The following is a 24,355-nucleotide window of genomic DNA, read 5'->3' as shown; positions in this document are numbered from 1 at the left end:
TGTAGCACAAGTTAAGAAAGACCCAGTGACTTACAAGTATGGCTCATTTAAAACCTTTGTTATTATTTGAAATTTTTTATGAATTGTTCTAATTTTTTGTCTGTCAAAATGACTAACTTAGTTTTAAATGTACTGATAGTCACGGAATTTGTTTGTTTAGGGAAATGATTATAAAATACAATCCCAAGGTGGAAGGCACCCTACTCTTCAATACTCTTGCATGACGTGAAAAATGAATGTCCAACCTCTGCCTGTTTGAATATTTGTGTATGCTTGCATTCATCATTTGTGGATAAAAATGTTCTCTAATAGACATATAAAGATGAAGTATGCATAAGCAAGGTAAGGTTAAAATTTCAAATAATTTAAAAAAAGGGGCTCACAAGATTCCCTTCTTGTACTCATGCTATGAGTGATATTAACTTTTCCAGCAATGTTCAACTAGGTAATAGCCTTGAGACTGGAAATTTCGAAATTAAAATATTTTTAACACTAATGCCATAAACCACACAAGATTGTAAAACACAAAAGCAGTTTTTGCCAGCTTTCTGCATAGTTTTGTAGTATATTAACTCCAATTGAGGCATTTATCAATAATGAGATCCAGGAAATTATTGAATCCTCTTGTTTATTACCAATACAAACATTTATAGAAGGGACATAATGCTTCTTTTTTGATTTTATATAATTTGGTTTGCTAGCATTCAAGTTAAGTTTTTAACTGCCAAACCAAATCACCACTTTTTATATATATTAATTTATCTCACTTAGCAATTTGTTAATATCCCTATTGTTTACAGCTACATTTTTATCATCTGCATGGAGAATAATTCCGGCTATATCTAATCAATTTCTTTAAGAAAAGAATTTAACAGAACTAACGGGTATTTCCTGTGGACCTGAAATTGATAGGATGGAGAAAATTAGCTGGGTTGAGTGGGAGCAGAGGCGGCCTTACTGGTGAGCGGGGCCTTGTGCAGCCGGCTCTGCGCGGGGCCTGAAGTTCTGGTTAGAATGTAGCAGGAGCGGTAACAATGTGATCAGTGGGAACATTATGGTTTCAACGAGACAGCAAATAATAACCACGCAACATTGAAGGGTGTTGCAAGCTTTCTATCACATATAAGTTATTCATATACTCTCCATGTCTTTTTCTGTCAAGCCCTTGTGAAGTCACAAAATATCTCACACGATCCTAATTCGTAACATATTTGTAATCGACATCAGCAGGGCCCTGTCAGCACCGGGCCCGGTGCCATCGCACCACTTGCCACCCCCCCAAAGGCTGGCAGTGAGTAGGAGTGAAATGAAGATAGGTTAGAAGTGGCAAGAGCAGAGAGGAAGCTCTGGGAAGAATTTTAAGAAGACCTAAAAAGTGGAACGATGAGTTAAAATAATAGAGTAATAGAGAGTTTCATGTTTTCCACAGAAGAATGAATCTTATGCAACAGTTGTACTATATTTTCATTCTATTTTCTTTTTAATTTAACTTGATTACCTTTCCCAAGCTGTCCCAAAATCGGATGAGCCATAGAAGTTTTCAGAGTAAACCCAACTGAAATGAGTAGGTAAATAACTTCTGAGAATTCCTGAAAAAAAAATAAAATTAAATGGAAGATTTTCTGTGATAGCAATTCCAATATGTAAGTTGAAATTACATAAATGGTTGCATTAGAAACGAATCTTCTACAGACATAGCACCTCATAATTAAAAAGGCATCAACAAATGGAGGTGAAATTAAATCCTAATTTTTCTTGATGATGATGACTTTCATATATTTTCCAAAAAGAAAAATTTTTAATGTGTTTGCCGATCACCTAATTTAAAAAATTCCCTTTGAACCAAGTGTAGTCTTTTTGTCCTATGATAATTTATTCTGTGTAGTTTATCTTAAGTGACACATCAAATACTGTATTTTAAAATGTGACAAAGTAAGACACCAACATATTTATTGTTTAAAAATTCTTATTTGAATTAATAATACAAATAGGAATTAGAATTTTCATTTCTTTCTATTGATCTGTCATTTTACTTACAACAGTAATACAGAGTTTGGTGGATGATCGAATGAAATTTAATGAAGTGAAATGAAAAAAACTTTTGGCCAAAATTCATTAATATTCACAGACAAGCCATGGTGAAATTAGGAGTTTTGGTCAGCTTTCCAATTCAAGATCTATATGCTTTTCAATTCTTATAACTGTGCCTTGTGTGTGCTTCTGTGTGGTAAATACCTCTTTGGCTCCCCGAATCACTGAATTTCTGTGTATTGTTTGGTGGAGCAACTTTCCTCATTGTTCCCCAGCCTTGTGTAACACTCCTCTCTTCCTGCCATTCATTGATCAGCCTACACTTGGAGTCGGATCTACCGACTCTGCCCTGCTGTTTGTGGTGCTTTGCCCTGTGGGCCCATATTTTGCTTCTGGCTTTAAACCAGTCTCCCTCCTGGCAGATGCAAAATACGTAAGAGCCTGGCCCGGTGGTGTTGGTGACTGTAAGATGGGATCCAACTATGCACCAACTATTCGAGTACAGGTAAGAGTATTTTCCTTCCAAAATGATTCCCCATGTTGGAAATACCTTCTCTTTGAATATGTTTGAATTTTCTTGAAATCAACATATTTTCAGTGTGTCCAGCAGCTTGGAATGTCATTTGTCAGGTATTTTTTTTTCGTTGTAGGTGAAGACTTCAAATTTTGAAAATGTGTCTGAAGTCTTCTAAATTTACTGTCTAAAAGTAATTTTTCTCTCTACTAATCAGAAGGTACATTCTGTATTTATCATTGTGTTTGCCTGCATGTTTCAAATGATCGTCTTTTATTTAAACAAATTATTGAAAATGTCTTAATAATTTTGATGCACTCAAGAGAATGGAGCTACTCCTCCAAAATAATTACCTTAAAAATCTGTAATAGCAGTTTTTGGCCAGGCAATGAAATTGAGATTTAATTTGGAAAATTGCAATACATTTATGCATTAAGAAATATGTACCTTAAATGCCATTGGTAGTTTATCTGAGACATTCACGAAGGTTTGTGCCATAAATATTTTAGATGAACATGAGCAGGTGGGAATGGTATGCTTGTGATTCAGATCTCTTGGTGATTTTTTTAATGCACATGGGAATTAAAAATAAATAAAACTAATTTTCTAGAAAGTTAATTGTGTTTTGTTTTATCAATACAATTGATAGTATTTAATGTACCATGTATTCTACCATTTTGTTTTTTTTTTTAATCTATGGTGTTTGATTTTTTTCACAGTAAAAATAAGTTTTTTTATTGGTACAATAGGTGAAATTTGTGTTTGACATTATTATAACAATGTAGTGGAAATATCTTAAGTGAGAACCCATAAAATGTGAAACATCAATATTATTCTCATTTTTAGAGGAGCATTTGTGCTCCCAAGCATCAATGCATTGTCTTATAGTGATCATTAACACTCTCTTTGGTTGTATTTCTACCAACTCTCCCATAGCTTCATATTATAATTAGTGTTCTCTAAAAAACTAATTTATCAACTAAGGGAACTTTTGCCTATCTCTGTGTAAGTGTGTTGCATGATACTTACTACTTAATAAAGTAATCCCTTTCTATTTGCAGGAAATTGCGAATAAGAATAACTTTCAGCAGGTTGTATGGCTTTATGGAAGTGATCATCAGCTAACCGAAGTTGGTACTATGAACATATTTGCATTTATCATCAATGATGATGGAGGTATGAATCCATAATAACTCCCCAGGCTCGTATTATTTCTTGTAAAATCCTTTTGTAATGTATCAAGAGATTGTAGCCAATATCATATCTTTTATCCTGATTCATGCCTTGAAAACTTCCCTGCGCAGTAAGCCAAATACTCCTTTGTCTTTTTTCAGATTGTGATTAGCTTGGGGTCACAAAAGTTGTCTTTATGGTCCAAATAATGTCGGAAAGCTTATGGATTTTAAGTCAAATGTCATCACGGTCTGGGGTGCAGTTTAATTTCACAGTTTTAAGTAATTTTGGTAAAATGTTGAAATAAGCTCATAATTGCTTTTCCTTATTGTTAAGAACAAAATTATTATTTGATTTAAAATTAGATGTTTGTTCGCAGGTTTCCACGGCAATGAGTAGGTGATTTCCACAATTTTCGGGCTGCGTCCACGTGTGTCGTTTAAATTCACAACAGTTTCGCCAGCTATCCTGCTGGCGTCCTCAGGTCAAGGATGGAAAGGAGCTCGTTGTCCCGTCTTATATAGGGAAAATCCGGCGCCAATACCGGGAAATTTCTCCGGCCAATCAGGGAACGTCCTCATATTTGAGAGTTTAAAAAATTTTAACAGAGAGGATGGATATCCACTCCATAGTGCATGGAAAAGAATTATTCCACGCAAAAATGAGGACGTTCCCTGATTGGCCGAAGAAATTTCCTGGTATTGGCACCGGATCTTCTCTATGTAAGACGGGACAACGAGCTTCTTTCCATCCTTGACCTGAGGACCCCAGCAGGATAGCAGGCGAAACTGTTGTGAATTTAAACAATATACGTAGATGCAGCCCGAAAATTGTGGAAATCACCTAAAATTAGATGTCATCACAAAGTTAGTGATAAAATGGATTACAGTAGCTATATAAGCACAAATTACAGAGAAATACAACCAAAAGCATGAGGGCATTTCAGGATAGCGAGAATGAATGAGGGTAGAGGGAATACCTTATCTAGCAATAGTTTATTGCCTGTTATTTTCTTTATATTACTTTACCAGGTGCACTTTTGTAATATTCATCTTATGAGTAAAATATTTGTTGTTAAATTGAACTCCCCTTGTAATTTTCGACATCTCAATTCAGTCTAGATTGACCACAGTTTTGACAGATGGCTGATCTAATCAAAGAACTATGACTAATTGTCCACATGTGCCTTGATGCTAGGGATGGGTAATAGGGGGAGGGAGGAATTTGGGGGTGGGTTGGAAAGGGAAAAAAAGAGTGGGGTAGGAAGGAGAATCGAAAAAGTCTTCAGAAGGAAGGTAATGGTTGAAGTTTGTGCCCCTTGGTTAAGTGACTCATTTCACATTGAATGAGCGATATGTATGACAGGAAGGGAATGAGTGGCATGAAGTGGTCATTAAATATTGCTCATTTATTAATTCACATTTTCAAAATTTCCAACAAATCCAGTCATCATCCTTTCCTTAGAATGGTGTTGAACTTTAGGATGAAAACCACTCCACTCATGTGTATACAATCCAAAAGATGCATAGTAAAATTAGAGGACATGTCATGTCAAAACATTTTTGTGTAGAATTACTCTTTTCCTTTTTTTTCTATCTGCTTGGTTTATAGAGCGTTCATCACATATTGCAATGGAAAGCATTGATCTTATTTCTAAGGGATCGGGATGGTGCAGTGGCTATCTCACTGGCTTCCCACCTAGAGGGCCCGGGTCTGAATCCCGGGAGGAGTAGATATTTTTCAGTGGTATCCCGATCCCTACTTGGGGAGCTTCAGTGTGTACCCGGTTCATCAAAGTGGATGTTAAGCTGCGGACCCCTTGGCGCCTTTCTTTAAGAGTAGGCTAATGGCGCGCCAGGTTTCTCTCCACCATTCACCCTTTCCTGTTCGTCCATAATGTTGCAAATAACCTCAGCTGTTGGTCACCTCCCCTAAATCCTACTGCTACTCTCATTTCTATCTAAATGATCTAATATATCTTCCATATGAATCATTATCTCATTTCAAGTGATCCTGCAATCTTATTTCTTGGGGAGATCAATTGCTTACTGACTGCCTACAGAACAAGGACCGACAGAAAAAATATCTGAATTAAAACAAGAATTATGAGGAAAGCATATATGGATGAATTACATCATAAGAGTTTGTAACAAGGCACATAATTCATACCTAAAAAGGTACCTCTTCATAACCATTTTGGTTTTTAGATCGAGTTGGGCCCGTTGGGAACTCACTTAATAACAACCTCCTCATGTGAGTTCTGAGTTTTTACTAGAGGAAGCAAAGAGATGTATTGACATTGAAAGCCTTGTTTAATGGAATCTGATGAGCATTGAAATGCAGGAATTTCAATTGTCAAAACATAATTGAAGCTTCAAACACAATATCAGGAACATATGAGAATAGAGAAGTAAAGAGCTCATGAATGATTTATGTTGTATATTTTGTATTACCGTGTTTTCCCATCGATAACGTGCACGTTATCTATACAAAAATGTTCAGATGATCGAAAAAATGACATGCGCGTTATGTAATGACAATTGAAAAATTCCAAACGTAGACGTATTTTTAAACACACTATATTTTATTTTTACGTGCATATATATATGTATATACAGATTCGCGGCCTCTATACACATTCAAGATAACTATGAAGCCCTGGGCGCACAGTATCTATAGAAATGCATGAGAACTACTAAGTTCTGGGTGAGCATTATACATCAGGTGTGAGTTATCGATGGGAAAATACAGTAATTACAATTCATAGTGTCAGCAATTACTCCTTGAGTCATCTGTAATATATGGTTAGGCATAAATTATGGAATTGATGCATTTATCAACTTGGACATTTTGAGACATTGGTGCTTAATGTATCAAATACATGATGATTTATTCCTTCATAAAACATTTATTGTATTTCATAATGATTTCATAGAGGAAAAGGGAGTGTTGGGTACTCAAATGAACATGGTAGCTGTGCCTCAAAACATCTTAATATGTACATAAAGAAATTGCTTGCCTTGTGAAGTAATTTGTATTTTACCTTGCAGTCCATATAAAATTCATAACTCTAAATATATTTGTTGCAAATATTAAAATAGAATAATTCAGCAGAATTTCTTGCAAAATTGTGTCATTACTTATTACAGAGAAGGAACTAATTACACCACCGCTGAATGGACTAATTTTACCTGGAGTCACTCGGCTTTCAATATTGGAACTGGCTTGGGAATGGAAAGAATTTAAAGTCACTGAAAGACCTATCACCATGGCAGAAGTGCAAAAATTACTCTCAGAGAAACGGGTAAGTATTGTATATATCTGTCAAGTTCATTTACCTCTTTGAATGAAGCTTTCTGAATAGTGGATTCATGGTTCATATGTCTAATCAGAGAGGTATTTTTTCTGCCGATAGTTACACAGTATTTGAACCTTAACAAGTCAAATAGATGTTTAAAAGTGGAACTGTGAATGTTAATGAGAGTACTAATAATAATCACAATTAGGTATAAGATTTAAACAAATGTATTTTGTAATTGTACTCCCTGTCACCATGAACACTTTAGTTCGACAAACAATTCACAATTTGGAGGTTACCAGACTGCTACTCAACAAAATTCACTGTGAAAATGGATGATTAAAAATGTTTGCATTTTGAAATCACCTAAACATTTTACATCTGCAATAATGAGGAGAGGGTTAGCAATTTTTCTAAACGTGTCTAGATTCATTCTGGTTGGATTTTAGGAGAAGAATTTATGTTCCTTGAGTTGGAGTTATTTTCTTTCGGAGTTCCTAAACCCTCATTTGGTGTAATCATGATCACTTGAATGGTATTGTGTGCAGTGTATAATAAAGTAATTCTCTTGAAACCACTGTACATATATTCACTTCATTTATTCAATTAGATCAAATAATAGTGTTATATTAATTTTGTGATAAATGGACTATTGTTCATGCAGGGGAGATGATTTCTTGCCATTTATTGTTATTTTTCAAAATATGTATTTATTTGAGATGCTAAAATGGCTTTTTGGACTGTTTTGTCCTTACCTCCTTAGTGTAGTTCCTATCAGTCAATTGTATTGCCACTATGCTTAAATCAGTCTAATTTTTTGAGTAGCATTATGTTGTTACCATTTTATTTCTCACCTTCCCAATATTCCTTGCATCTCAGATAGACCATTGTGAAATCCTGAAATATCTAACTAAATTAATGCATCTTGCAATTATGACTTTTCATTTTCACGAGAATTATTCTGTTTCTTATTTCACTTTATCATACTTTTGACCAGTTAGCAATTGCAGAGACATGACCCCCAAACATATATTCATAACCAGTTATGTTAGTCTTGTTAGCCCTTTGCACTCTATTTTCAAGGGCAACTCAACAAAAAAACAATCTTCTTCCACTAACAACTTAGCAAAACCTTTTAAAACTCCTGTTATTTTTTGTGTTAAACATGGGCTGTCATGAATTTTGCAAAATTTCGTCCAATGTATTTTCAAAGAGATTTTTGGAAGATATAATTAATTTGTCATCTATTTGGAAAAAAATAATTTGTGTCCATTTTTGTCAATTATCTGATTTCAACCCACATTTTAAGAAAATGAATAGGACATGTAATTTTTAAGAGTGCAAGGGGTTAAGCATGGTTATTGTGTTGAAAAAATTATTTTTACCACAGGATTGTCTAAAATACTAACTTAGTGTAAATTAGCTCCCTAATGTTTGTTTTAGGTTGTGCATTTCATTGAAATAGCTTTTTTACCACACGATGTTGCTCCAGAAAATTCTCTTTGCAGTTTTTATCTGCTTTTCATAAATTGAACAGTTGTAGTTTTGTTGCTAACATTTGCCACATATCTGTAGTAGTTTTTAAACATTTTTTTTATTATTTGAAATGCTAAGTTAGCTGTGTTAGAATTACTTTATTTTACATCTTTTCATTCAGCTTTTTTAATTTTAAGGTAATAAATGTAGTCTGTTGGAAGTTGTGTGCAGGTGGTGGGGACCTGCTTCATCTGGTTCTGGTTGATATATGCATTTTTCCCTCCATCCTCGTAGCATGCTATGCACCTTGGTCATGTCTTCCTTGCAGGGCCATCTGTTTTTCCTAAACTGAGGACAAGGTTTCTCCCTGGGCTGGGTTCATTTGCTGCTTCTAGCTGACCAATGAGATTTCATGCCATCTGCTTCTAGATCTCCAAAAATGGATAAGGTTTTACCTCTCAGTCAATAGCATAAACCACTAAAATGCAGTGTAATGCCCATGCAGTGAATACTGGGACACGAGAGCTTTTTTTATTTCAAATTAATGTTTCAAACATTTTCCTTCCGTAATCATATATATTGTTTGTTTTTTCAGGACTTCATTATTTATTGCCTTTAAATCTCAACTCTCAAGCCTTAGAGGTTGTAAAATGCTTTGGTGGTAATTGTTGTCCCTGGTGTACTCTTCTACTCCATGCTTTTGATATGCATTAGAGAGCTTTTTGGGCATTGTGAAACATAAGTTAAAACCAGAAATAGAATGTGAATTTGGAGGGATTAAGGGAAAAACTATTTCCCATGCATTTAAAGGCATATGCTAATTGTTTGTTATTCATGTCTCCTTAACCATAGTTATTCTGGTTGATTAAAAAAAACTTTCCTTGTGTGATCTCATAATAATATGTTTAGATAATCATTGGTTAACATTTATTTATCACAAAGTAAAGTGATTTCACTAATCTTTTTTACAGTAAATACACTGTGATATTGTTTAATGAATTAATACATAGTAGTATTTCATCATTGCAAGAAATTATTTTGTGCAAAATATTTCTGGCATGGAGAATATCCATTTTGCTTTATGCTTTCCCCCATTTTTGTTAGAGTTAGAGTAATTGAGTCATATTGGATTTATTTTGCTGGGGAAGTTTTTTTGTATTATTGCATAATTTTAGTTTATTGTCATGTTGAAATTGAGCATGTATATTATGTTTCATTCTTCAAGAGCTAAAGCAAATCGGTATTTGCATCTTGCTTTATATTGTTTGAATGCATTTTTCAGTCATGATAGAACTGTTTAGTAAACTTCTAAGTTGTCCCTCAAGATTCTACTGCATTGGCATATCATTGTGTTTATGAACTCCATTGTTCACTTTAAGTATAATGAGCCATTTGCTCTCTTCTGTGATGAAATTATTTTGCGGAAACTCTATCAAAGTATATTAAGAAGCACCAGGAATAATGGCATGGCTTTAAACATAAATATATGTAATCACTACTTGTTCAGTTTATAAATTATTTTATTGTTGAGTAAGAAATGGATAAAAATAGTAATATTTTAAGGGGATAAAACAGATATTTTATGGGTTGCAAATATATTTTCTGTTAACCGAATGAGACTCGAAAATATATGTTGCACTCATTTTCATTGACAAATGGTGATAAACATTGTCACCATGTGCATGCCATTACACTTGGAAACTAAGAAGAAATTTATTTTTTCTTTCATTAGCAAACTTTTTGGGAATGTTCCTACATAAGAAGAAGCTAAATTTTGATAGCATCTCTCTTATGTGATTACATTAATTTACTTGGCATATTTTTTCATGTCATTGCTTGTGAATAGTTGGGCAACTGTTACATTGTGAATTTAAATTATGAAATACACTCATTTCCTAAACCCTATATAAAGTTTCCAACATATACACCGGAAAGTTGAGAATTAATGTGCTACAGTAGGCCGTGTAGTCCTTGAAATTTACTTCATTTTATTACCCTTTGGGACAAATACTAACTTCTAGAAGTATTTTCTCCCTTACAGATATTGGCCTTTGATATGCATTGTGATTTAAGTTGAGGAGATGATCTTTTTAATCTCAGCTTTAATCAAATCAGCATTGACGAAAGTATACTTTACACTGTCAGGCTTCACTTCGTGGAATTATTTAATGTTCATATTAAAAGATTTTGTAATTTTCCACTGACTTTGTTTCACACTACAACGAATTTCACTGACTTGCGGCATCATAAGGTGATGCCGCGATGAAGTTGGCGAAATACGTTGTACTGTGAAATAAAGTCTGTGGAAAATCGCTAACTCTTTTAGTATGGACCATGACGAAAGTAGTTGCATTAGTGTTCAGAAAAGGGGGATACATTGTGCCAAATCATTTATGGAAGTTTTCCTTTTAATTAATTCATAAAATCTATTATAAGTTGAATGATTTATGCCCTTGGAGTTGATGAGCAATGGTACAATGATTCATTTATTGCCTATCATAACAAAAAACAACCAGACACTACAACAAGCCCTTCCTTCATCTTTCTCCATACCCATGTTTCAAAGGCCTCCAATCAAAGCCTATCATCTTGCTTCAGTGACCATGTTTCCACACCATACAAAACCATGCTCCAGGTCAAAGTTATTATGAGTATTTGCTTAGAATCCTTATTTAAAGTCCTCGTCATCAATTCCCTCATCCTTTTAAAAGCTTCTTTGCCTAATACAATTCTTTTCCTTATTTCCATGCTACTTTGACTATCTTAGTCATTACACTTCCCAGATAGATTATAGAATAGTAATTATTTGTTCTCACTTCTATCATCTTGTTGATGATCCTAAGTACCACTTTAGTTGCGTAATCACACTTCTTATTCTATATATCTCACGTTTGCTGTTTTTCTCTGTTTTGGGATAGAAAATAGCACTGATCTATTGAAATCTTTGAGTCAAATTCCTCTCTCTCGAATTCTATGAATAAGTCCATAAAAGTTTTCTTTCCACATTTTCCTAAACCCTATATTTAGTGCTGCTGGAATGTTTATCTACAGCCTTGTTTGATTGTAATTTCCTCAATGTCTTATCTATCTTGCTATAAAGTATGTCTAGAACTATGCTCTCCTGATCCGTGTCATATTCTCATTGTAGGTCTAAGCTTACTGGTCCAGCATCTTGACCATATAGTTTCTTAGTAAATTCCTTCCATCTTTCTTGAACTTTTTAGGTTCGACAAATAATTTTCCTAACCCCTTGTTTGATTGTTTGCATCAATTTCTTACAGTGATGATTTCATCTTCCTGAACAGAGCACCAGTTTCACCTTTCCCTAGTAAACTTTCCATATCCTTGAACTGCATTTTTCAATACCTTCCTTTCATCCTATTAGTTCCACATATCAGTCAAATCTTTATACTTCTTTCCACCTAGCTCTGCTTGCATTCTTCCATTTCCTTCTCTCATCAATCTTTCTTATCATCTCATCAGTAATACATGGTTTTTTTGTCCTTTTCCAAGTTATTTTTCGTATAGTTTTGTTTGTGATTTTCAATATCCTTGTCTTAATGCACATATGTTCACTTTTTTCTTCTACTGTACATACCTCCCTGCCTTGGCTCATAATTTTTCTATTGGCTTATAGTGCTACTTCCTTTTTGTCTTTCTTAATTCTACCACATCCTGTTTCGTGACCCATTTTCCCTGTGTTTCCTTTTGAATCTCACTTTACCTTTCTTTACGCTAATGTGTCATCTGAATCAACATCTGCTCCTGGGAAAATAGATTTTAATCACTCGTTCTAAATCTTTGTCTAACCATTATGTAGTCTTACTGATATATCTTCTAGTCTTTGAGCATTCTCCACGTATATCTAGGTCTATTGTGGTGTTTAAATTAAAATCTGATTATGATTAAACCCTCTCTCCTGCAGAACTCATTGCTTCCTCCCAACAATCATTCCTTGTTCCTAAAACATAGTCACATACCTAACTACTATCTCTTCCTTTGCCCACCACCTCATTTCGATCCCCCATAACTTTGTGTTTCCTCCCAGGGAAACCTTCAATTATTTCCTCTAATAGATTATACACTCTTGTCTTCCTCCTACCTATTGTTAGTTATCAGCATGGCCAAACAATGGGCAAGGTTCTTGATTCAAGTTTTACTTCTATTAATAATACATTTATTCTATCACTCACCTGCTCTATATTTATTATGCTTCTTCCCCCTTTTTTGGTCACTACTACTGTCACCGCTTGTTGGTTCCCCTCCAATGTATATTACTGTTATTGCTACTGTATTCCCCACTGTCTTATATATCACCAAACACAACCCTAAAATATCTGTATTTTCTCTTTGCATTCCTTGCTTTTAGGTGTCTAATGTTCTTGCCCTCTACAATGCCCTAACATTCCAAATCCTTATTCTACTTGATACTTCATGTCTTCTTCTTCTAATACCTATTGTGTTCTTATCTGCTGCTGCTTTTGATTTTGCTTTGCATGGATTTTGTTAAATGATGACCACTTAAATCTTTCCTCTCCCACTGCTAGGCACGACACACAACCCAGTGGACCTGGTCCCATAGTTACCAGGAATTGTATTCATATTTCATTAGATAAATAATTGAAGTGGATTGCTTTCCTCAATAGTATTTTTGAAATGACTACATTACCTCTGGGATAAATAGGCACAGTAATCATCCCAAAGGGTTGTTTGGTAGCTGAGGATTGAGCTCAACTAGCACCTTAGTAGTGGTTTGCTTGTTATTTCACATTACCTTTGAGCATTGCAGAAATTTTTTTACGCTTAACTTCTACTTTCTATTTTGCTTGAAAAGCTCTAAATGTTCAAGCTTCCAATGGCTAAAATGAATATGTATCCTGCAATCCACTTGCACTTGCCTCTAATGCAATGATGATATAGCAGAAAGTTAGTGCTCTCACTTTATATATTTTTAAAATGGTTAATCTATTCTAGATGAATAATTGAATTATCGACTATTTTCTGTGAAGATGTTCAGGAAGTACTTGATTTTAGACAAGAGGGACTAGTAATCCCTATAAGTCCTTCAATCAAGTATAAAGGCAGACTTCATTACAATCCAAAATTAATGCCCAAATTTTATTTTAAAAAGTAGGAGATGAGTTGAGAGACATGTCAACGTCAGGAGCTTTCCTTCTGCTATATTATTTTTTTACATTCTAGATAAGGATCTCAGTGAACCCCATAAAAATCATCATAAATATGTTACTCAAACATATTTACTATAAACCCAAATGTGTGGAAGTTACTTGGTTTTCTTTTTATGTATATTTGAGAGGTCATAGTAACAGAGTGACTAGGAGAAATGTTACCTATATTTCTCCCTTTCTTATTTTTTCAATGCTAATTCATCCATTCACGCAATAGCTAAAAATCTTAAACCAGTCTTTTGTTTTGAAATGTAAATGTCTTTTCTGGTGTGATTATGAAGCTGTTGAAATGCTTTTAAAAATGTAGAGGAATGTTACCTTCTTTTTATTTGAAAAATTAGAGGGCTTGGGCCTTCTAGTATCTTAAACTTTTTCTTGTGCCATGAGTTCTGTAGCAAAAAAACCTTTTTTCTCGATTTCCTTTTTGATAGATTTCACAGGAAATTTAATTCATAATTTATTTTTAAATGAAGTATGAACATAATGATAAAAAATTCTCTATATGCTTATTATCGTCATTATTTTCTATCTGTAGAAATTTGACCTTTCAGAGTAGTGCTTTGAGTTGTACATTGTTTAAGAGTTAATTTACAATGCCTGTAAAAAATTCTAGAATTATTGATTTTCTTTTAAGCTTCCCATAATTGTGATGACTCCAAAGTTCAATATGTCTCTATTCAGTAAATGCATACTATTACATAAAAGAATAAATGAGTATGGTTTTCACCCCTCCTTTGTAAACTTAACATATCCCCACACTGCATCTGTCACCATGTTCCTTTTACTCTATTTGCTAGCCGAGTCAGTTTATTATCTAACTCGTTATACTTTCTTCTACTTAACTCTGTATTTACATTCTTCCATTTCCTTCCTTAATCTATTTTTTTAATTATCTCGTATATAATCCATGATTTCCTTGTCATTTTCCTATTTACTTGTTCATATAGTTTCAGTTATGGCTTTCAGTATCCCTTTTTTGTTCCCTTTTCCTCTACAGTACACAGCTCCCTGCCCTTACTCATAATTTTTCCTAAAGCCTGCTGTTATTCCATTCTCATCACCAATGCTTCCAAATTTCATTTCCTAAACTGTCTTCCCTGTTTCCTCTTTTTGAAATAGATGCTACACTTCATTTTTGCTAAATATTGGTCTGAATTCCAATCCATTCCTGTGAAACTGTGTGAATTTATCACAATATTGCTAAATCTGTGCCTAAACGTAATATAGTTTTAACTAATATCTTCCTGAATCCCCGGTCATTTTTCTTGTGCACCTATGCTTTTTGTGGCGTCCAAGGCTAGTGCTTATTGTAATTAACCCGTCTGCTGTAGAACTCTTTATTGTTTTCTCCCTGCTGTCATTTCTCAACCATAAACTGTAGTCCCTTGCCTCACTGCCATCTCTTTCTTGGCTTACCATTGTGTTCCAGTCCATCATAACTATCAAATTTTTCCCTCCAGGAATGCCCATGATAATGTCCTTTAACTGATCGTACACCCTATCAACGTCTTTCTCCACATGGTTGCTTAGTGGTATGTATACCTGAACAATGACCAAGTTTGTTAGCTCCACTTTTACCTCTGCTGATAATCTATCACCCACCTGCTCTATCTTTACTACTCATCTTTCTAATCTTATGCTCAATGCAATTTCCATTCCTCCCTGGTTCCCTTCCTTTTCCAATGTATTAACTATTACTCCCGTAATCCCAGCTATCCATCCATCTCACTTCACACAGCCATGAAATACTTATATCTATATTTCTGCACCATTTTTCTCGCTTTATATTTTCTGATTTTCCTGTCTTCAATATCATTCTAATATTCCAAGTTCCTGTTCAAACTAATTTGGCCATCTTCTGTGTTTTTTTTGTCGCTACTGTCCCTTTCACTACCTTTTTGTATTATTCATCTTTTTCCAAGTAGTGTGGTCACTGTTTATTCAAGGGGGAGCCCTTTGTTTAGTTGGAAGTGATAGAAATTGAACAATGGACCCATTGCTCCAAATTCAAAACAGATTTTTTGAAAATCCTAAGTTGCATGCCCTAGCCAGTTACCATGTTACAGTACTCATAAATGATGTTGTAACAGCTGCACAAGACATTTATGTGATAGACGGTCTTCTGCAGTGGATTTTTAAGTTAATATTAATTAGGAAAATATTTATTTCAAGCTGTGAAGAGAAATTGTCTATGGTATTTAAAAATGAGAAGTTTGTCAGTCACATTTGAAATTAATTTACTCTAAAAGGGGCAAAAAGTAGCTAATTCCCTGGTGCTGGTGAATGATAGAGTAAACATCTCGCAGATTTTATGGTGCATGATAGGGTGAATGTATCACAGATCACTTTTCCCTTTACAATACAATCTATTCTTAATTAATTCCTTAAAATATTGATCCATCACATCTCACCTTACCTGGCTGCATTCATGGTGCATGAAACTAAAGGAAGTGTGAAAAGCATGAGTGTAATTTGGCATGCAAACCATCTCAATTTTTTTCATTCACATGTCCAGGGAAATTATTTTGTACTCCTCAACTCACATAAAAGCATGGCCATGGTTTGACATTAATATTCATCTCGTATAATTTTTAACTTATATGTCCATTTATTCCCATTGAGAGCCAGTGTATAGCTGCTGGGTGAATTCTTGTGAAGTGGTTATAGTGACATGAATTGTTGGTCCAAATGGTTTCATGTAAAAGAATTAAATAAATAAGAGGGAAAGTTTCCAATAAGAAGTGGCACAATCATTGTCATATGGATTACATAAGTGAAATAAGTGATACACATTGTCTGGAATAGTCTGTGAATGCTTTTTTTGTCTGCCTTCACTGTATGATGTAAAGTATAGTAGGGTCTCAATTATCTGTGTTACGATTTTATGGTATCTAAATTATACAAGGTGTTGATTTACCTATGCCATATGGATTACTTTTGTAGTGGCAGCGCCAAGTTTTTTTCAACTCAGGTAGGGAAATGTCAGTAGTAGGAAGAAAGTGTCATTATTGAGAACTGCAACTAGACAAAAGACGTTTTCTGAATGAAAGAGTGTAGAAATATTTTTTTATGAAATTGATATTTTCAAAATTGCTTGTTTCAATGTAAACATATGTCACACCATGGCAAGGCATGAAAATGTTTAATTTTTTCGTAATATTTGCATAAACTATCTGTATCACCTGAGTTTTTCATTACCTGAGGTGAGCTCAGCTCACGTTACCTTGAATGATGGAGACTTATGTAATGGCTTTTTACCATAGACCTGTCTAATCACCGGTGAGAGCTGTATATTTTCTTCTATAGGTGAAAGTTCATAAAGTTATAATAATCCTCTATGTCAGGGGCCAGTAAAGGGCAGATTGTGACAGACCCTGGCCATAAAGGCGAAGAAACATTGGACTGCCAGTATGCCTTAACTTGATCTTTGAGAACCTTCTTTGAATGGTAGCAGTTGGTCAGTTGATCAAAAACAATCCAGGAAAGGATTTCCATTTAACTATCAGGATATTGGGCTGTTAGGCTAAGCTAATTACAGGGATATTTGATTCTAAAGCACTTTAGCACTTGCAGTCCAGATGTTCTCAATATAAAGTTAACATTGATACAGAGCAGGGCAAAATTGGAGAAATATGTTATGTATGATTATTTGAAATTATAAAAAAATGGATAAATTCAACATATAAATCATAAGTCTCGAATCAGGCATTGAGAGTTTAAGATTTGAGTCTAAAGAATAGAAGTATTTTTGGAGTGTGTTTTTAAGAGACACTCACTGTTTGACCGGTAAATTAATCACTTATTGCTAACAAAGGGAGTAAAAATACTGTTTTGCTATTCAATAGTATGACCAAGATTATTTTAGTTCAGACATGTTCTGCTAGGAAGTCAACTTGTGATGAGGAGGACAGTCTTTTTAAGGGTGAAAATTTTACATTTATTATGATTATCTTGCCCCTTTAACTGACTGCTGAGTCTTGCCCATCCAGTTGGTTTTTGTATCAAAGCTTAATAAATTAAATTTTCAAAGCTTTTGAGGTTATGATGGTTTCATGGTTTCATTAATAAATTTACAAACTATGCTGAACAATTCTGGACGTTCCTACGTTTCCCGCTCTTAATTCTCACAAGTTATTGTTTGAAGTTAGATGCAGCATATTTTGTGTGGTAGTTTGGGTAACTAAATTGTACACTATTGTTTTAGTAATTTACATTTAGTTAGTATATACATATGCTATTGATTATTTTAGTGTCGCTAATGGAAATGTTTCATTTTCTTTTTAGCTGCTTGAGATTTTTGGAGCTGGAACCGCATGTATAGTGGCACCTGTGTCTTCCATTTTCTTTGAAGGGAAAACTCTAACCATTCCAACGATGGATCATGAATTGCCAGTTCATCAACAGTTCCTAAACTCACTCTCAGACATTCAATATGGCCGTGTAGAGCATCAGTGGGCTATGCTCATTGACTGATTCATCTGTGAATTTCATCCTCGCCCACTTACAGTACACATAGTTAATATTACATCCACCTGCTCAACAGTTTGCTGGATATTCTAGAAACTTTTTTTCATGTTCACCTAATGTCTCTTGTGAAAGCATGGTAAATTAGTTACCTTATGAGATGAATTAGGCCTGCCTTTCCATATTTATTGAGACTTTTAGTATGACATTTCACAAGACAATGCATTGCCTGACTCATGAACAAACTCGGTTGCATGACTTGGTATGATAAAAAGTATCTGATGTGGTATGGCTTAATGTCAGTGAGAATTCTGGGCTATTTGTTTTGCAGGTATTTTTTAACTGAGTGAACGTGGTTGCTATTTTTTGAGTGCTGAAAATGAATATTTATAAAAGTAAAAGCTGTGTGGGTGTGGTTATGGACCAAACATATCTTACAAATTTGGTGCAAATCTACTTTTGAAGATCAAATTGTTTTACTGGAAAATATTCGGAAGCAACATTGATTGTTATGTATCACTTTATGAAAGTGTTACTGTTTCGGATAATTGTAACCTGTAAAGCTGCATGCAAAAGCCAGTTTGAAATTGGCTGAATATTTGCTCAGGTTAATGAGCGTAGCCTTAACCTATTTTTACTTATTTATTAAGTATTTATAACTTCAAATGGGTAATGCTTTTGATGTGGGATTTTAACAATGGAATAAGTTAATATTCTAGATGTTTCGATGGCTGTGTAGTTCATATTTTATTCAACCAAATGTTTTTGGACCATTGTCATTACGGTAGATATATTCCCGCTAATCACAAATCTGTTAAGGAGCACGTTGATATTCAACATATTGTGTTAAATTTGCCGTAGAGGTGTGTCCTTGAGCGAATAAGATTTTACTTGAGGCTGTGACCTACTTCACAGTAGAAAGTCATCAATTGAGAAAAGTATGCTCAAAATAATTTCCAGGACGCTGCATAATTTCAAGTAATGGATCATCATGCAATGAATCTCTATTTTAGTGAGGTACTGTAATTTATGGAACACTTGGCTCATATTAATGTCATTAATATTTTTCAAGAGTAGTGTAAATTAGGATATATTTTTTAAAATTGTTCAATGGCATGATTGGAAATGAAGTACATATATAAAATCCATATGACAGCAGAAATCAAATTTATTGCATAAAATCTAAATATTGACAGGAGATTGGTGAAAAATATTTTTTAAATCCTCCACTTTCTTTTGATAGGTTTGTGGGGGTAACCTAAATTTTTAAAAACATTGTTTGGCAGTACATGTGTTAAATTATGCTGCACAATATCTGTATTCAAAACTGTTACCTGATTGTTAAGTTCTGCCTTGTGCTACTATAGTTTTAAAATACCTGAAGCTTTGAACAACAGGGTAAATGTAATACTGTCAAACGTTAGTAATACCATAGGAATGCTTCCATTTTGTGTATAAGTCTAGTCTTTTTCCATGTCTGTAATGTAATTTTACAGTTAATTTGCTGGGGAAATAACATAGTTGCCATTGTATTGAATTCAATACACCTTTGAAAGTTTTTGCTATATCATTTGGATAGTAACTTCTGTCCTGCTGGCATTTTATGTTTAACAGATAGTAGTTTTGTAACAGTCACGTCGATCAATATTTTTTCGTGGATGAATAAAAGAGCGAAGGAGGCTGATAAACCAGCTTCCAATAAATTAACTTTGAGTATAAAATTAGTCATTTTTAGATTTAACTGTGCTGTCCAATTTGCATATTATTTAATTTCTGTGATCCTATTTTACATGTTTGCAGCTTTCAATGGACACTGAGCAGATAAATTGGTATTTGCATATGTCCTGGGTTATTGTAATGATACAATCATTTGCACTAACATATTTAAAATCAACTAGTTGCAATTTAACATAAATTTATGGGAAGATATTTCTCTAATTTGGTAGTGATATTATAAGAAAGTTATTGTAAATAATATTTTGAAGTTCTGATATATTAAATTGCATCAACTGGATGATATGGATATAACGTGTTAAGTTTGACAAATATTCAAACTGAAGAGTGATTGTTTTTATTGAATTTTATTTTTGTATGAAATTCACTTTTAGAAAAAAAATTAGCACAATGTTTGTAAAAAGGAAAAAATAATTGGACTTTTTTTTAGTATTGATTTATATCTTGTGCCATTTGAAATCAAAACTTCAATTTAATCATGTCTTAAATAAAATATATTATTGACAAATCAAAATTTTAACCTGTGTATCATCCATGTCGATTAATGGCATGGCAACACAGCAAAGTCATTTCTATGCATGGTTCTTGTAATTAGTGCATTACATCAATTATTGTTGCATCTACCAAAGCTCAGGCTGGCAGACATTCATTCCTTTGATATTTATTGTATTTGCTCTCACAATTCCATTTTCTGGAGTAAATTTTCAATGTTATTAATGAAACCTAAGAAGAATGGAATGTGTGGTAGAAAAATGTGGTATGATGTCATAAGCTCAAGGGGTCTGTATATTGGGATGGATTTCCAATGTAAATGTTTTGTTCTTATTTTGGCAATTCTTCACCCCTGTTTTTTTCTAATTTTGATTGACGACATGGTTTATTGCTGTGGCTGAAGGAAAATTCAGCTTAAAATAAATGACAAATTGTGAGATGACAATGATTATTATTATTTCTTCTTGTATGTTTGTTTTTGTTTGCCTAAGAAGTACAAAAGTGCAAAAAGCTCAATTTGGGTGCATGAATGGATTTTATGTATTTCACCTTGCATAGATGTTTTCATAGTCGTGTAGCTGTTTATATTTTGTTCTGTTAAATAATTTTGTGTATTCAGTTTCTACGTCATGAATGTGCTGACCTTGCCTCAGGGATTGTTTTTCCTGGACCATTAACACAATGAAATGGTGAAACTTGTGGCACATTGGACAAATGTAAATATTGGCAATAAATAAATTGATTTTTTCTTTTCTTAGTCCTGAAACAAGATTTTTATTCTACTCTATATGTTTGTAAGGGGGGGATCGAAATGGTGCGGTGGCTATCATACTGGCTTCCCACCCAAAGGGCCCGGGTTCAAATCCCGGCGGCGTTGAATATTTTTCAGAGGTATCTCGATTCCTACTTTAGGTGCTTTGTAGAGGGCACTTTTGAGTGAGTACGCTTTCCGTCGGATGGGACGCTAAGCTGCGGATCCCTCGGCGCATTTGGTAAAGGGTAGGCTAATGCCAACGCCGGGTTTCTCTCCACCCTTCATCCTTTCCTGTCCATCCCTAATGGCATCAATGACCTCAGCTGTTGGTCGCCTCCCCTAAATACTACTACTATGTTTGTAAGGGGATATAATATTCCAAAGGGGCATCGTTGCCGTCCTCTGGTTAATGCTTCCTGACACCCTCTGATTCACCAGACTGTAATCTTGGGTGTACCAGATCTTCTTGGGAGACTGCAGGTAAGGTAGAAAAAGAACTTGTCCCCCTAATATGAAGGATGAATTTCACTTGCTGGGGTTATTAGGAAAGCTTAACCCTCATCTATCAAATCAGCCTTTGAGTGGGTTACTGTGGTTTATGTATTTCCATTTAGAAATTGCAAAATTTCTACATTTATTAGAGCTACTCTATTGTACCCCTGGATTTTACTGAAGTGCATGTTTGTGCCACTTTTACTGATACATTTGTCTGTATGTTCATGCAACAAATATTATTCTTGGTATATCACTGATGATTAATTCAATAAGGCACATTGTTGAATGTCATTCATATTTTCAAGAACTTAGGCATTCCCTTATATTTCTAGAATGATAGTAGACTGAATTAAATTGTTTTTTGGGTTGATATTCTGGACATAAATGTTTCATAGTGTACAGATTCAATGTGAACACGCTAAAAATATTGGCCACTGACTGGTGAGAGGAAGGTGCAGAAAGTGATTTGGAAAAAAAGTACTATGCAAACGTATTTCCAAGCCAACTGAAAACATATGCGGGAAGAGATACTAAAAATCAACATGAAGCTTTTTTTTTAATAGGTCAGAATGGGGTTTACCCTGAATCAAGTCCCAAGATATGAAATTCACAAATTTAGATCAGGGGCACCAGTTTCTTCCATAGTACCCTTAATTTACCTGCAAACCAGTCATTAACCAATTACCAACTGGCTCCAGAGAGACTAGATCCTAGGGTAATGAAGCTCATGGATGGGAAAAATTCAAGGATGTTGGATTATTTTTTGTAAGTTTTCAAACTGAATGATTATTGCAATAGCTCATTGTTTAAATTTTAATATGGGGTGAAGAAACTTTAATTGAAAGAACAGTTCGTGGAGATAGAGAAATTACAGTGCTTGGAGTATATGACAGTGAAAGAATTTTCAAATTAAATCAGGAAAAAGTCGACATTTACAGATCGTACAAGAAATGAAGATAAAGAGATTAAGGCAATGTGAAAAATGTATGTTGAACTTCATGGTAAGTACATAAAGCCAATTACTGACCTTAGATATAGAATAGTGATGTGGTGTAGATGGCTTCAGTGCAAGAATAAGAGATTATGAGATAAAGAAAATCATGCAATATATGAAGGAAAACCTCTCCCCATGGACTACTGCAACCTTGGCATGGTGAGAGGGCTTATTTATTCTGATGACCCCTAGGGCTGTGCTGGTGGGGGAGCAATGATAATTGATGTGATTTTTTGGGTTAGATTTTTGAAAAATACTTGAATCAGCACAGGGTCAAATTATTTTAATGTTAACATATCAATGCGAAAAAAATTGAATTGTTATGTTAAAAATTAGCAGCTATATCAACGTAAATCATCGTGGAAACTGAGAAATTCTTCATCCCTGCTGCTAACTCACTTCTGCAGTCATTTTCACTGGGGTTGTCACTTCTCTCATACCCAATATTATCACACTTCCATTTAGCGCATTGCTTATTTCACATTTTAGAAAAGACATTAAATAGAGTTATGTGAGGGCTTTTTAAATCAATCATAAATATTAAGAGATTCTGCTTCCCTGCGGGTAGTTAAACTTTGAATTGAAGCTGGTGGGTGGCATCGATGGGGTTGATTAGTCGCCATGTGATCTGCGGCCTTGGAACAAGGATTGATCCTGGACTTCAGATTTGGAGTCGAGTGGAATGCAATAATCAGAGGTTGCATCATTTCTGCAGGGATATCGGGGCCTCCTTCGTCGTCGAGCTTCAGCCAGCGATCCAATCCAGTAGCAACTTTCTGAACTGTTATGTTGTTCAGACTAACTCACGTCTGGGGCTGGCAGGTGTGTAGCGGGTAGGATATTCAAGCACTGGAAGGGTTTTTTAGATTAAAGTTTATATCAGCGGGTAAGCCAAATAGTAGGTCACTGAATTCATCTTCGCTAAATAATTTAGCTATAAATGAAGTGAGGGTCAGTGCTAGAAAAATATAAAAGTGCATTTCTAGCACTGACCTTCACTTTATTTAACTTCATTTAACAGGAATCAGATACCATCGGACGAAATAATTAAAAAGGGATTCGATAATGATAAGAAAATGATCCCCATTAAATATTCAATAAACCATAATGTTAAGGAAGTATTATCTGTATTAGTAGTTAATTTCCGAAGTTTAAAAAATAATGTTGTTGAACATAGTCTTCCTATTCAAACAAAAAGATGCAGATATAATTATTGGAACAGAAAGCTAGTTATCCACTGATGTCAACGAAGATGAAAATTTCCCAAATTATTTTTCATTTACAGAAACGAAGCAGTAAATAGGATCGGGGCCATGTCTTTATTGCATTTAAAAATTGTAGGGCTAGAGGAAATTCCAGGAAAAGATTTGGAAAGCGTTTGGTGTTCTCTAAAAGTCCTGAATCCAAAGGAATCTATATTTGTGCATTTTACAGGCCCCTAGATGACAAAGCTAATTCAATACTAGAACAAAATCGGCAAATGAAAAGTTTCTCAACCCAAAACAATGATTGTGACATTATAATAGGTGGAGATTTTTATATCCCATCTATTGATTTAAAGGCATACAGTTTTTAAAAATAGGGGGTAAACACAAAGATACCTACGAGTCGCTTTTACATTCCTTTACATTGAACTCAATGCATCAACTCGTCACTTCACTCACCTTCTAGGTGTGATAATATTCTTAATTTTTTAGCAAAATACATATCTGAAAAAGTCTTAGCTGAAGAAATATTGAAG

At 34.4% G+C, this 24,355-nt stretch overlaps 1 protein-coding gene across 2 annotated transcripts in view; it reads left to right on the top strand.

Annotated features, from left to right (window-relative positions):
- The window catches only part of Bcat (Branched chain amino acid transaminase), a 66,643-nt gene extending 45,827 nt beyond the window's left edge, over positions 1 to 20,816 (top strand). The window contains exons 5-9 of one of the 2 annotated variants that reach the window (XR_011702854.1): positions 2,348 to 2,536; positions 3,607 to 3,721; positions 6,868 to 7,022; positions 8,821 to 8,940; positions 17,966 to 18,064. Coding sequence is in view for 1 of the 2 variants with exons in the window: in XM_071597090.1 (XP_071453191.1) it covers positions 2,348 to 2,536; positions 3,607 to 3,721; positions 6,868 to 7,022; positions 17,966 to 18,154 (648 nt within the window). In the remaining variant the exon portion in view is untranslated. Of the gene's footprint in view, positions 1 to 2,347; positions 2,537 to 3,606; positions 3,722 to 6,867; positions 7,023 to 8,820; positions 8,941 to 17,965 lie in introns of both variants that reach the window. The other variant, XM_071597090.1, reaches the window with a different exon arrangement.
- Positions 20,817 to 24,355: the final 3,539 nt, after the last annotated feature.

Source organism: Hetaerina americana, unplaced genomic scaffold (assembly GCF_022747635.1).
Source record: "Hetaerina americana unplaced genomic scaffold, ioHetAmer1.1.p SCAF_8, whole genome shotgun sequence".
Taxonomy (NCBI): domain Eukaryota; kingdom Metazoa; phylum Arthropoda; class Insecta; order Odonata; family Calopterygidae; genus Hetaerina; species Hetaerina americana.
The sequence above is the reverse complement of the archived record's forward strand: the minus strand, read 5'-3'. Positions and strand labels throughout refer to the sequence as shown.